General features: G+C 40.5%; 1 protein-coding gene across 1 annotated transcript; it reads left to right on the top strand.

Moving 5' to 3' along the window:
• Window positions 1-12,442: 12,442 nt before the first annotated feature.
• LOC133995306 (apelin receptor B-like) lies at window positions 12,443-14,165 on the top strand. Its single transcript, XM_062434647.1, has one exon. The coding sequence runs from the start codon at window positions 12,501-12,503 to the stop codon at window positions 13,569-13,571; it is 1,071 nt and encodes a 356-aa protein (XP_062290631.1). The 5' UTR covers window positions 12,443-12,500; the 3' UTR covers window positions 13,572-14,165.
• The last annotated feature ends 1,699 nt before the right edge of the window (window positions 14,166-15,864 follow it).

Consider the following 15,864-nt stretch of genomic DNA (forward strand, 5'->3'; position numbering starts at 1 on the left):
TTTATTACACCCAAAAGAAAATCATCTTTCCATCCCACAAAATGCCCAAGCTTCCCCCCTTTTCACATTCCAGGCGTCTCAGTGGCTTTTTCTGCTTCTGTGAGACAATTTGTGTTATTTGTCTGAGGATGCCTGTCATAAAAAAATGTTGGCGCCTCTCATCATCTCTTCTGTGCCTCTCAATGTCTGTAAACAATGCTAACTTGTCCGCCCCCTTCTTAACCCAACTCCACCCCTCACCTCAATCCATACACACACACACACACACCCCCCCCACCTGTCTGTCTCTCTGCGCTGGTGCTCAGTGACATTCGCTAGACCCGAGCCTAGACCTCGAGAGGGTGTAACGGGAGACCGGCTTTATGGCTAATCTGCTGAGGAGGAGGAGACGTGACCCAGACGTGCCCCCATAACCACACTTTTGGAAAAGAGCAGAGCAGAATTGTAGCTTTTGGAGTACAATTGAATTGAGTGTTGTGTACAAGAACATCATACTACCCACTCTCACAAATCAGTTTTATACTCCAGTCAAATCTATAATGATGCAAGTGGCCAAAATAATGTATAAAAATGGTATTTGCATCATATTACAAAATCATAGTGCTGAATTTTTGGTGCACTTTCCCTTTTTTGCCAAATTTGGAGTGGCCTTTCCTCCCAGTCTTTGTTGCTGCGGAGGCCGCGTTATGCCTGAAAATAGGACAGTGTTTTAAAAAAAAAACAAACATTAGGGGCTATGTTGGTGTGGACATGTTCCTACAAGTGCAGGTGGCAAGATGAAATGTGATCTGGGAAGTGCAATTTTGAGTTCATCCATGAGCTTTAAGAGTCATCAGGCTCAGAAACACTACACAGCGTTTTTTTAATAATACTGTCAGACGGCATTTTACTACTCTGGGGAGTCATCACGGCTACAATCATGTTATCCTCAGTCTCAACGACGGCAAGGTTCATATTACAAAGTGTTTTAGCAGGAAAGTGACCGGAAAATGTGGCAAAACATTAATCTGGTTCCAATATTTTGAAGCATTTTCTAAAAAAAATGCTATTGTTTGTCCACGTGTCGCCTCCTTGTAGACACAGACCAGCTACTAGGAGTAAAGCTCAATTTTTACATAACATATACCACTAACTAGAGCTGCTATAATGTCAATATCCCTCACCGGCTTCCCACCAGTGAGTCGGTTCCAACTGAATTCACTGCTGCAAAGCAACAATTAAGGTTTAATTAGTATAAATATGAATTAAACCACCAGAAATAATTTCTATTTTTTTTAATGGAAAATCAAAATGTGTATATTCTACTATATATTACTTGTATTTCTACTCTGTTATAAAATATTTGTAAGATAAGGTTCGCTTGCTTTTTCAAGATCTTTCGACAGCCCTTTTCTCTCTGTGAGGATGAATCTCCATCCTCACATTTTACCTTTTTAGTACTGGAAAGTGTTACCTCTATTTGTGATTGTGCTGCATATCGAAGTGTATAAACAGATCTCCTTCACATGATGTCTGTTTATACACCGGAGCTGTTTATGGGGGGGGGGGGTGGATGATCTCATGAGGCCATATGTGTGAAGCGTCTGGGAGATTATTGTCTGGCTTCAGGAGCTATAAAGCTCCACTAAAGCTTTTTGGTAGAGAAGACTGCACCCTTATCCCCCCCCCCCAACAAGCCCTCTGCCCAAAGGGTGGATTAGAAGGGGTAGAGGTCAAGGGTACACGACGGAAAACACAACTTTGACCTGACTCTTGTGCTTTTTCTGTAATATTTTTTTGTTTTTTTTTGTTTTTTTTAGCCAAACAAGATTGTTGCTGGAAAATAATTGCTTGTGTTTATATGTAAAATAAGATGAAAACCACTTAATTGCACTGTCCTGCTATAAATGCTATTCTTATTAAGCTTATAATGGTTAGCTTTTGGGTTATTTAACAAAATTCCTTGTTTCCTTATACTGCAAGTGTTTCCTCTTTACAGTATATTGCATGAGCATATGAACTGAGACATAATGAGACCCTTTTTTTGGGGGACTTTTCCATGTTTTGTAGAAAAGCCTTTGATGAGACGTTTCAAGTAGCGGAGCTGCACGTGTGGGACAGGAAGCTGAGTCGAAGTGGAAGGTGTCAGGGGTCAGACAGATGCTCTTTCAATGGACGGTGGACAGGAAGTGTGCATGTCCTTTTATGGTTCTTCTCAGGATAACAGTAGCTGAACATGTTTACCCTTAATGATCTCAGATCATCAGCTTTTTTGACACTGGGTTATGATTTGAAACAGGAAATGATAATCCACACCTGTTTGATCGCTCCTGGGGATCCCCCTGATCTCCTTTATAGTAGCTGAATGTGAATGAATCATAAGACTGAATTACTGTTTGGCACTTAGTAATTTCAGGTCACTGTCCAACCTATTGTTCCAATGTAAGGTCATTGAAATGATTGTTCTCTGCAAAAAACACTTGAGTCGGGCAATGATGTCAGAGATTCTCCTTTTTATAAAGCTATGAAATAAAATGTTATGAGATCTGAATGATTTCCTGAGCTTCTTATGCATTAATTAAATGTGTGATATTTATCTGGACTGGATTTTTGGTAAAATCTCGTTTCTCTCCACTTAAATCAATCGTCTAAAATCAAGCATTTCCTTTCATTTAGACATCAGGTGAAAGCCGTACATTGTGTTATTTCCTCCATCTTTGATTACTGTGAGTCTCTGTACCTTATGTTAACCAGCCTGTTTACTACAGGTAGGCTTCTGGCTGTAAAATGTCACATCATCAAATTATTTTGACCTCTTCACACTGATTTCAGTGTGTTTGAAGTTGGTCAGGCTCCTGTTTACACATCATACAACCTCCAGACCTATCAGGTTTTCTGTTTCGGGGACCTCATTGTGACCTCTGAACTGTTGAACAGCCTTCCCCCACTCACACTGCACCCACTGTTGACTCTTTCAACTTCCTGCTTACAACTTAATTTTATTTGGTTTATAAGTCATTTTAATTTGAATGTGCATGTCTTTAATGGCAGTATTGATGATTTTAGTGGTGATTGTTTGCTTTGTGCAGGATCTCATTCATCATTTACAGTACAGGACTGAATCATCAACAGGGAAGTGCACCACAAAGTGTAGACAAAGTTTTGGATTGTTTAGCATGTTATTTAACAATTTAAGTAATTGAATCATGACATATTATCAATCAGTACACTTGAAATACTGTGAAAACTTCAACCTTCAAGAACCACTTCCCTGTGCACTTGTGTGCAGGGTTCAAAACTGACTTTTTTTTTCTATTGGCCAAATGTTGAAATTTGACCAGCTACTCAATAGATTACCATTGGGTAAGTTTGTTGTTGGTTTTTTTTGGCTAGTGAGTCATTAAATCTACAAGCTGCGTGCATATTTTATCAGAATTTGGCAGGTGGCTGGTGCTAATTTTAGGCCGTGCTTGTGGGGCCCCTATTTGGGTATTAATGTATGATGACCATTTGAGATGATTATTTGGAAAAGTTGTCATCCAGCAGAAGAAGTTTAACAAGCAAAATGCAATAATTATCTTGTAAATCAGATGCACAAAGAATAAGTCATTTGTACGTGTCTTAACATGCAAATGTTGCATTTTGTTGTCCTTAAACTAATTATAAATGAAGTTGTTTTTAGGGCTGGTCTTATCAGGTTTTGGGCTGTGGAATATTTATTTGGCACTGTGTGTGTGTTCCCTGTTTATCTCTTCACCGGGGATGTTTGTTAGCTGGACGCGTCTGTGTCAGTGTGTTTTGCTCTTATCTATATTGATCTGAAGTCACTTCCTGCCATTGTTGTGTCACATCCCCAGTGTCTCCTCTCTTCCCGTCCATCTAGTCCACTCTTTCCCTGGATGAGGAAACCGGGAGCTCAGAGAGGATACACAAAGGGGTGGGGAGGAGGGACAGAGCTGTGCGTGGGTCCATGTCTTATGTTTGAGAGAGAGTCCTGCTCTGGCCCTGATAAACCTGAGCAGGCTGATACTGATGGTGAGCAGGAGAAGCATGAGTAGATAACATTAACATAAACATCAGTCAGATCCTAACACTAACTAAGTCAATTATTGGAGGTTTTTGCAACATCTTTTAAGAGAAGTCCAATGCTGTAAGACACACAAGCAGTTAACAAACCTCCAGGTCCGCCAGACTTATTTTAAAGAGAGAAAACAACATTACATGACTACCCCAACTTACAGCTGTAAACATGCATCAAAGTTTACAACCAACATCCAGCTTTAACTTTGACCCATTTGTGCATGCACACAATTTTGCTGTAAAGTGACAGATTATCAATGCATCTTACCTGCAAATAAATGGGTTTTGTATTAATGTTGCCATGTTACCAGGCATCAGTAGTGACTTTCCTGAGTACAATGATCAGTTATCATTGTTAAACTAAAGAAACAATGGCCAAAACTATGACAATAAGACTCAAATTCTACTCAACTAAATTTCAACCTGTGTTTTTAGCACAGCATCTCTGTTTAAATTAAACAGCACTTACAGCATTGTGTGTGTGTGTGTGTGTGTGTGTGTGTGTGTGTGTGTGTGTGTGTGTGTGTGTGTGTGTGTGTGTGTGTGTGTGTGTGTGTGTGTGTGTGTGTGTGTGTGTGTGTGTGTGTGTGTGTGTGTGAAAGAGAGCGAGAGTAAAGGGATGTACGTGTCACCACATAGTGACCTCATAGCCTGTTATAATCGAAACTAATGACAAAAGCATATGGGCGTCAAGACCTTCGGTTTGAGGTTACAATAGCTTATTGTATTGCAGACAGAGTAGTCATGGGTGTTACACAGTGTGTGAACATGTAGGATCATGGAGTGTGTTTTGTGCACGTGTGTGTGTGTGTATGTATGTATGTCTGTATGTGCATATCTGAACCCCGAAACCAAGCTAACGACTTGTGTTTCAGAAACTCCTTGAAGTTCAGTCAGCCATAAAAATCTATAAAAGGGTTCATATTACACGTGAAGGATAAAGGACTCAAAAGCTTTCTAAATCCTGCAGTGCATTTTAGAATAATTCACACAGTTTTTAAACTACCTCCTCTGATTCTGCACTTCATCACACGGTTTTGTGAATAATGCCAGTCATACATCCAGGAGGAGTGTAGCAGAGGGAACATTCAATATCCAGCTTCGTGCATCTTCAAAGAGTGAGGCGTGCATTTACACAAAAGTCCAGATGTGCATTTGAAAACATTTAAAATATAAAATATGTTCTGAGCAGTGAGAGGGATAAGCAGGACAAAATATTATGGACACTTTATATTGTAATGCAATGTAAATAACACAGCCACCTACTATTGTCTCAAAGGTACTATAAAGTTGAATCAATTTCTCATCCAGACAGCTTAACTTTTGACAGAAGAAAGAACACAATCTTCTTATTAAAGAATGTAAAGTTGAATTTATGTTAGCAAACTTTGAGAGAGATATTGCTTTGTATCTGACTTAAGTGAGTTTACAGACTTTTCGAGTCCTCTGAACTCGTGCAAATGTCACAATACTTCTTCAGAAAGTCACATAAACATTTCAAATATTTGATTTTATATCACAAAAGTTAAACATGAACTAAACCTCACTAGCAGATGTGTTCCCATTCTACCAGCCTACCAAGCTACAGGTCTTAATCTGGTCCAAATCCAACCTGATTCGAAGCATACCCAAAACCCACATGCACCTTTTAATAAATAAAGAGCCCCAATCTGAAAGGGATGTAAGGATTAATAGCCACGATCCAAAATGTGAATCCAAAACCAACCAAATAAAAAGACAATACCAACACTGACAACAACATGATATGCCACCAATTGGTCTGGCCCTCAGACTCTCCATCTTGCAAGGAACACAAGTGTACCTGTAAGGAGCTGTACAACCGAGAGTTCTTGGAAAAAGAATGAAAAGTCTGTTTTGTATCAAATATCCTGTAAATGTGACTTTTGGCCATGGTGGTCTTTAAAGCATGTAATGATGTATGTGGCAGTGCTTTTGTCTTGGTGTTGTTGCATGGGTGTTGATTTTATTGTCCAGCCTCTCTAGTTTCTGAGATTATTGTGAGTTGGGGTGCAAAGCCTGGAAAAACACGACCCGTTTTTAAATGACAGGAAGTAGAGATGAGGTGAAGACGACACAGTCATGGCATCTTTAAAAAGAACACAAATGAGTGCTTATAACAGTACATTGTCACCATTATCACTCTTTATCATTAAAGCTCATGTCAAGCATGTTGTATGTAATCCTAATTTGTTACTGCATACTGCATACTGCACCCCTCACCCCAACACACACACCTTATACTCCTTGTGGTCCTTATCCTGTGTCAGACAGGAAGTGAACACGGGCCGCAAACCGGTCATTTGTTGTCAGTGTTCAACAGATGCCAAGAGTTGCAGCAGCAGCAGCATTACCTTACTGTTTATATAAATGATAAATGAGCCTCTCCCCTTTGTTCCCTTTCATTTAAACTCTTCTCAGCCTGCGTAAGAGACGAGGAGGCACCCCCGCCTTTTTCTAAGAGTTATATCTTCACTGTCAACCTCGAGTGCAAGTCAGACCTATTAATACTTTGTGTGAAAACTGTTTGGGATTTCCCTCTCCTGTCCACATTTATATCTTATAAATATTTTTATACATGTTGAAAGCAGGAAGGTTTTTTATAAACAGAGTCTCCCGGCCAACTGACCTACAAATAGATAACAGAAATTGGACATTCTTCTTCTCATCTAGAATAGCTGCTTCTGCTCTGGATGACTGCGGTGCAGTGAGGTCATCGGGGTTGAAGTGAGATTCGGCAGGTGTGGAGACCCCTAAGATCTGGTTTGGCGTGCAGTAAAGAAAAATGATTCACCTCAAAACAACTCCCAAATTGATTTGTACTGTAAGCGCTGATGGTCTTGTTTTCTTTGTGCACAAGCTAAGTGAAATTTGACCCATTTTCATGTTTAGTGTGAAACATACATTTTTAAAAAAAAGGCTTCATCGCATCTTCCGCAATCTCCTACCAAATGCAATAATACACATGTTGGTCATGTTTCTTTTTTTTAAACAAGTTACATCCATTGTGTTAAGGGTCAAGTTTGACCCAGCAGTAATTATAGGTTGTTTTTGCAGAGAATTTAATAGTAAATGTTGCCAAATCCGTCTTGAATAACAACACACACACACACACACACACACACACACACACACACACACACACACACACACACACACACACACACACACACACACACACACGCGTACCCCCAACACATGCACACACACACATACTGCATGGCAGTATAGCAGCATAGCATACCTGCAATGCAAGCTTAGCATCTGGCACAGTGCACACACACATTGATCTAGGTCAGTCTTGAGAACATTAAAAATCATTTCATGGAACGTACCTCCTATACTCGTGACTTTAATCATCAACAAATTTACATTTCAGACAAGTTCAGCTGACTTGGCTGAGTTGTGGCACAAGAGGACTAAATGTGAGACTTGACATTATTTTGTATGAAACTGCCAATCAGACTTATTTACTTGCTGAAACAGCATACTGGATCCTTCAGGCCCACTTACGGTTAAGAAAACATCTTGCATCCTCCTGCACATGAAAGGTCAATGAAAGTCAATCTGCACAGAGGCGGAGTAACCCAATAGGATCTGGATTATTTTCCTCTGAACCCTCTACATAATGTATTTAGTATATTAGATTACTTTGTAATATCAACAGCTCATTCCTACTCTTTACATGTTGATTATCAGATGAAAGTTCAAATAATAGCCACTTTGATATTTCCAGAGTTGTAAAATCCCTTGAATGGAGCGCTATTTTCAGACCAATGACTATTGGATACCTGGCATGAGTCCAAGACAAGTTTTTCCAGCAGACACAATGAAATTCGTCATACTCCGTCTTGTTATGCCCAATCGTATTCCATCCTGTCCCTGTCTTGTTCTCTCCACTTATACTCAGTCCTATTCCAGAAAACATTTTTCTCACAGCCAACAAGCCAACAAGCCACCAGCAGTCATGATATTATTAAAAACTCTGCAAGATAACAAAAAAAGTACTGGTAGCCTACATCAATTAAACACACAAAAGTTTTACTCATGGTAAAATACTATCTGAGGCCACATTAGTCTTTACTGGAAAAGTGAGAAAAGGTGTGAACCTCTCCCAACCTGGTGGCCTTTGTGTCTAACAAGCTGGTGTCAATGACTGGATCGTCTTTAATGAAAAGAGTAAAGGGAGGACAGGGAGGTAACGACACCCAAATGTTCAAGTGCTGGAAGTGTTGGCTTTGACAACCGGTCAGATTAATTAAAAGTAAGGATCAGATTGTTTGTGTGACTGGTAATGTAAGTGCTGCTGATGGCTCAGTATTTGCAGGAGGGTCTCTTTGTCATCAGGGCTGTCAGAGATGCTATAAGGTGTTTGTATCAGACGTGTGATATCATTAAGAACCGAGTCTCTCTCAGACTTGATCAGATCGCAAATAAAGCCTCAGGGAACCAGCTGTCTTAGCAGGGGGGAGGGAGGGGGGGGGCTGTGCATGTGGCCTGTGACAGCTTAATACACACATCAAACGACTGTCAGACCCCCACCGACCCACCGACCCACACACACACACACACACCTAAACAACAAGAACACACACCTCGTGCTCACTTGGCACTACCAGTGAGTATCACCAAAAACAAGCCTGTAAGCTCACAAGGTCACGATAAAAGATCAAAGGGGCGTTCTGCAGCCCTGCAGACAGACTGTCACTGTGCTGTGTGTGTGTGTGTGTGCCTTTCTTTCTTTGTGTATATTTTGAGAAGCTACTACTCATCCTTTTTTTTATGTTCCCCCGGATGTGCTGCCTGTTAGTGACTCAATGCTGATGGATGAAGGATGAAGGATGAAGGATGAAGGATGAAGGATGAAGGATGAAGGATGAAGGATGAAGGATGAAGGATGAAGGATGAAGGATGAAGGATGAAGGATGAAATGCCTTAGTGTGCTTAAATGAGAGTCCAAAACATGACCAACCTCTTCATGGTGTGTGGTTTACAGCACACACAAGGCCACACATGAGAGGACAACACCACCACCACCAACAACAACAACAACAACGACGACAAGCGATTTAAGACACAGGTGGCAATCAAGAGGAAAAACATGATAGATAGATCCTCCATGAAGTAGTTCATGGCTTCAAAATCAGTCCAATTGGAACTTGTCACTCCTAAAGACTATAAATAGGAAGAAATGTGATCCATTGCCATGCTGCAAAGTCTCAAGAAATGTGAACATTACATCAGATTCACAAAAATCTGTTTTCCTTGTTCTCTGTTTCGTGTGTTTTAAAGGAAACAGTGAGTTTCTTATCCGAAGTCACATCTTTGTAAAATTCAGCCTGTCTCATAATGGCTGATGAGGGGATTTTGGGAAAAGTGAGTGGTTGGAGTAATGCATTCATCAAGGCCTGATGTTTTTATTTAGCCGTATATTCACATCCCTGTCAGCGAACACAGCTAAAAACAGAGCGTAGATAGGAAGCTTGCTTTGATTTACTTCATTCTGCTTTTTTCCTGTTCTGCCCAACGTCCTGCAGCAGAAAGCCGGACAGACAAAGAGCTGGACAGACAATTAAGCAAGCAAGAGAGGGACGTGTGTTGGGTGGAGGCACACAAACACAATCACATCAGTTTGATTACTGACTAACACGAACTTGCATCACAATTAATTGGCAAAAACAAGAAAACAAGCAGCTCTCTGGGAGAAAATGACGTTGGTAGAAGCAGAGTGGACGGGAATCGATGCTCGTCCTCATAACCAGAGGAAGGCGGAGGGAAAGGAGGAAGATGGAGGAGTAGAGGAAGGGATCAGCGGGGGGAAGACATTGTTGAGTGATACAGTAGTTGTGTCTAAAGGTCGGTGCCCCGGCGCCACTGTTGCCACTCTGCTGAGAGACGGAAGAGGCTGCAGACTGAGCCGTCCCACCTGGACCCAACTAACTAATACACCCATGAAAGATAGAGGAAGACTGTTATTTGTGTAACATAAAGGTTGTTTCCTAAATAGCTGTAAAGTTAAAAAAAAAAAAAAAAAAGTCATCATCATTCTCTGTATCAGCATGTTACAGTGAAATATGCAAACTTAGTTAAACCACTCATGTGCATCATTTTACCCACATTTCCTTAAAAACCATGACATATTTGCTATATTTGGAAACTACTAGAATTTAAAATAAAGTTTTTTTAGGGTTTTTTTCTGCACAGCATTAGTTTGTACTGACTTACTGACCTGTGAGTACATTAGGTTTGTATTTCTATCAGTCATAATCAGGTCAGTTGTATCATATTTGAGCTGGAAAAGCTCATTTATGCTCTGATTTCATCCTGTGTTACCGACAAGCTGAAGCACAACTCAAAAATATGGTAACAATGACTTTATCTAAATTTGACTAAAAGACAGATATATATATAAATCCACATTATAATGTTTAGTTGTAAAAAGGGAGTTATTTTTTAATTTCATTCAAATATGAAATGAAAGTGATGAAATATGAAAAGGATCTGTGCACATTCAACCTATTGGATTGCAATAGCACGAGGCTATTATGAGACTATCACATCAGCCCTTTTGTAACTGTAATATATTATCTGGTTTATAAATAACACCACTGGAAATCATAGTTTTAACAGACAGAATTGCAATATCCCACCCAAATTATATGTTGGACTACTTTTGCACACATTTGTAGTCAAAGGGCCTAAAATATTTTCTCCTGTGAAGATAATATATCTTAGATGATTTAGAGGTAGTACATGCACAGTGACATATAGTCCAGATAGTGTGAAAATTGGAACTGTAATCAGCATTTTGTGCTATTTTTGAGCCGGTTTTGAGCCGGTTTACGTATGCTGCGTTCATCCATAGAACATGCAAGCCACATTATTTTAGAGAAACAGGGTTAAATCTTCCACCACAATGGATAATATAATGTGAGCTTGTTTTTTTTTTTTTTTTTTTTTTTTTTATGAACAACTGTTTTTATTGGCATCATATAATGTGAGCTTGTTTGAAAAAAATGAATAATAAGAATGATTAAATAAATATCAAATAGGAAAAATGTGTTTTTGATCAAAAAATGATGTCCCTTTGTCTTATTACAGGTGTTCCAACATTTCACTAAGTATAAGTTAGATTTGTTTAGTCTTGTTTTCAATAAAAGGATGTTTAGATTTTATGGTACTTTCCATGTTGTAGGCATATGGCTTACATACCAATTACCCCCCTTTAATTGAAAAAACCCAATATTTCCATTATTTAAGTAATTTTGGGTAATAAAAACACATTAAAAAAATGTTTTAAATAATAAAATAAAATAAAGTTTATGTTTTTTTGCATGAACGACTAGCCTGGATCCTTAAATATAGACATATGAGACCTTTAGTTTTGTAGAATTTGGATTTTTTTTTTTAAATGTTATGTATGAAACTGGCTTTGATCAGTTTTGTTGTTTATCAAATGATTTGTTGCATTATTTAGAAAAGCAATGCCTAACTTTACAACGAGAATTATGTTAAATGTCTTCTTTCTCTCTTCATATAAACACATTATTCATATACTATATGACAACATTGGTCTCAACTCATATTAAATCTTATCAGTTTTTCCTGTAAATGTTTTGACTCAGGGCTGTAAAAAAAAAAGTTCATATCATTGTTTATATTCAATTAAAAGCATGTGGTGAGTGTTTTATTTCTCTAAGCTACAGTTCATCGAAGCTAAACACTTTATTTTGTCTTTAGTTTGTGGTTTCTGCATGTACAGACATGACACACATAGAAGTGGAAATGACATTCGGATTTCAGCAGAGTGCTCCAGTGTCAGAACGACTCTCAATTGATATTCAAATTGACTACTTTGTGAAACTTGTCATGCCCAGACTTGACTCCTGGACTACTGTCTAAACATGTCTAATGAACTTTTATCCCCTCAGGTTGAAACAAAAAGAGTTGCAATGATATTTGTGGTAAGTTTTGAATAATGCTTAAAGATGTATGTAAAACTTTGAACTGATTTATTTTATTTCCCCCCTGGAGATCGATTCTTGTAGCCACTATTTTACAGATATTATACAAGAAAAGTGAGGAAACAATTCAATTTAGTTCAAGTATTTTAACCTGTTAACCTGCATGTCTTAATGTGACTCCACCATGCAGGAGATAATGGGGCACAGTTAACATGAATGGAGATTGGTGGGCATGTATGCAGTGAAAGAGTTCCTCAGAGCAGAGAGGAGGAGCGCAGTGGGAGGGAAGGGGAGGGGAGGGGAGGAGGGGGCAATCTGGGAGGGTACAAGTCTGGGGGGGGGGTGGTATATAAGGGTGGGCAGATTTCACATGTAGCAACACACTTCAGAGTTCTGTCAACCACTGTGGAACTATCTGCAACAGACATTTCCTCTCTTTTAAAAGGATAAGCAGAGAGAATGGATCCAACTGAAGATCCTGACTATTACTACGAATACGATGAGTCAGAAAACTCCTCCATGTGCGATTACTCTGAGTGGGCACCATCCTACTCAGTCATCCCGGTGCTTTACATGCTCATTTTCATCCTTGGTCTCTCTGGAAACGGGGTGGTCATCTTCACTGTGTGGAGAGCCCAGGGCAAGTGGCGAGCTGCTGACGTCTACATCGGGAACCTGGCCCTTGCTGACCTCACCTTTGTGGTGACTCTGCCTCTGTGGGCCGTTTACACAGCCATGGGCTACCACTGGCCGTTCGGAGTGGCCCTGTGTAAGATCAGCAGCTATGTGGTGCTGCTCAACATGTACGCCAGTGTCTTCTGCCTCACCTGCATGAGTTTCGACCGCTACCTGGCCATTGTCCACTCTTTGTCCAGCACCCAGCTGCGCACCCGTGGCCACATGCGAACCTCCCTGACAGCCATCTGGGTGCTTTCAGGTCTTCTGGCCGCCCCAACTCTGGTCTTCCGCACCACCAAATATGACGAATCCAGCAACCGTACCTCCTGCGCCATGGACTTCCACCTGGTGGTGACAAAAACAGACCAGGAAAGCCTTTGGATTGCTGGTCTCAGCCTCTCCTCTTCAGCTCTTGGCTTTCTTCTGCCTTTCCTGGCAATGATGGTGTGCTACTGCTTCATCGGCTGCACCGTCACCCGCCACTTCAACACTCTCCGCAAAGAGGACCAGCGTAAGAGGAGGCTGCTGAAGATCATCACCACGCTGGTGGTGGTCTTTGCCGCCTGCTGGATGCCCTTCCACCTAGTGAAGAGTGCTGACGCCCTCTCCTACCTGGAATTATTGCCTTCCTCCTGTTACTTCCTGCGCTTCTTGCTGCTGGCTCATCCCTACGCTACCTGCCTGGCCTACGTCAACAGCTGCCTCAATCCTTTTCTTTATGCCTTCTTTGACTTGCGCTTCAGATCCCAGTGTCTGTGCCTGCTCAACCTGAAGAAGTCATTGCATGCCAGCCCTGCCAGCTCTCTGTCCTCCCAGAAGACAGAGGCTCAGTCTCTGGCCACGAAGGTGTGACAAATGCTGAGGGCCCAGAGTCGTGCTGGGGAAGAGGTGAACAATACAGAACAATGCAGGTAAATCAAACCATTGCAGCGTTGGGCGCTCGCTCACAGATCGTCTGCAGTCAGTTTCAGGGTGTCACCTTTGCTCCCCTTTGGCTTTGTGGACTACTGTAGGCGTTTGACTGAATAAGACAGTCAGGTTTGTGATTTGTGCATCTAGCCACACTCAAACTTTGGCCTCACTTTCACAAGAAGGGACGTGTGGCAAAAAAACTGAACAACTTAATACAAGGGACCAAGCATAAACCAGACTATGGAATGTATTTCTGTTGGTTCTCCTGTGGACAATGTGCTGAACTATGAACTCTGAAAAGCTGTCCTCAAGTCACACTGAAGTGTGAATTACTCATGCATTTTTATTTTGATCTGTAAGCACTTGAGGTGTGATATCTAGCAGACTGCCCTGCTCTCCGGCTCCAAGTGTAATGTCTGCACCACAGCTAGCAGTGTTACGTCTGTATATGTGTGTGCATCTGAGTGAGTGCATGTAGGAAGGGTGGGCCAACCGTCGAGGTGTTGGAGTCTGATAAGAGTGTTGTAAGGAGAGACGGGGATAGTATGGGGGTGGGGTTGGGGTTGGGGTGGGAGTCCCAGACAGACGGACAGATGGCAGCTGACAAATGTTTTCAGGCTGGCAGAAGGCCCAATTAAAAGGTGACTGCTTTGACAGTCTGAGGTTGTGTGTGTGTGAGGTTGTGTTTGTTGAGTGTCAGAATGACAATTAAATTTGTTCCTGACAAATACATGAAAGCATCTTGTGAATATGCATTATTTTCAATTTATGTCTATGATTTTGTAATAAAAATATGTGCTTTGAAAAAAGCATAAAAACAAAGATTTTCTCTCTGGTCTGATGTTTGTGATGATTTTGCTTGTTGAGTATTGCTGGAATGTATTTTCTCCTATCCAGTGAATGTGCTGCTTCTTCCTGTTGGTGCACTGCAGAGGGGAGGCAGTTTCCCTCCCATTGTTTTTCACAGGGCCAAAATCAAAGCATATGTCAGCAGGAAATGCATGTTGGACTTCTGTTTCCCCCTTTTCCAGCATGTTTGTTTCTTCTCCTCTTACAATTCTCTCTCATAAAACAATCAGTGAGTACAAAAGTTTTTAAATTGGATCAACCACATGACATTGGCTTTGTCCCAGAGATATTTCAGTCTTCCAAGTGTTAATTACCACAACTTTTAATTAGCTTTAGGATTCTTAGTCTTTGCCAATTCATACAAATGCATCTTAACCATCTTTAGGTATCCATATTATCATCAATTAGTCATAATCATAATCTGCTGTGTGATAGTTAAACGTGTCGTCTTTAGCAAACAAACACCTCAGCGGGTTGTTGAGCTTTAAATTAGAATTCAATGATTAATCAATTTTGACTGTAATGAGCTTTTTACAGGATATAATCAGCAACAGCAGGGAGACAAGAGGATCGGACTAATCCTGGGTTACTGATTTCTAGTGGGAGTCGACTAGCTGTCCTTGTTTAATACCTGTGATGGAGGATGGCTTAGTGTAAAACATTTACAATTACAGTACATAAAACGGTCTGCCATTTGTATGAACATGACTCCTCACATAGAAAGGAAAACTGCATCTGTGTCTTCAATCTCGGACAGGTGAAAATCTTGAAAAACATTTTTAGTCATGTGAAGAAAAAGAAATCCAACAGCTGCAGCGACATTCACTCTGCCTCCTTCATCAGCTCCTTATCTCACCCGAGCTGGCACACAAACACGGACATGCAGACTGAATCTTTGTTCAATAGATATTTGAATTTAGTCTAGAAAATGCGTACATGCATGCAACAGACACCTGAAACCCAGTTGCACATCAAGCAAATTAAATAAGCACTGTGGCACAATCAATATATAACATGCATGTTTTACTGTCCACACAACATACAGTACATTTTAAAATTCCATGCAGCAGCTATTTTGTTACAAGATGACTTGTCATATTATCCTCCACCTGTCATCATCAAAGCCCAAAGCCCGCTGTGAAAGATAATCTGGATAGATTATTGTCATGGGTTTTCAAGTTTTATGAAGCTAATATGATCATGTTACAAAGATTTCATGACATGAACTTTGCAAAGAAACAAAGTGCTACAAGAGAACTATGATTTATGCCCTTTGATCGGCTGGTGCTGGTTGTTTGTCTGAGATAACTGTTCAGTAATTATCACACACATGTTTTTATTTCCGCTATAATAACAGAGTGTAAAAACTAAGTGTGTCTTCGCT

This window comes from Scomber scombrus, chromosome 15 (assembly GCF_963691925.1).
Source record: "Scomber scombrus chromosome 15, fScoSco1.1, whole genome shotgun sequence".
Lineage (NCBI taxonomy): Eukaryota > Metazoa > Chordata > Actinopteri > Scombriformes > Scombridae > Scomber > Scomber scombrus.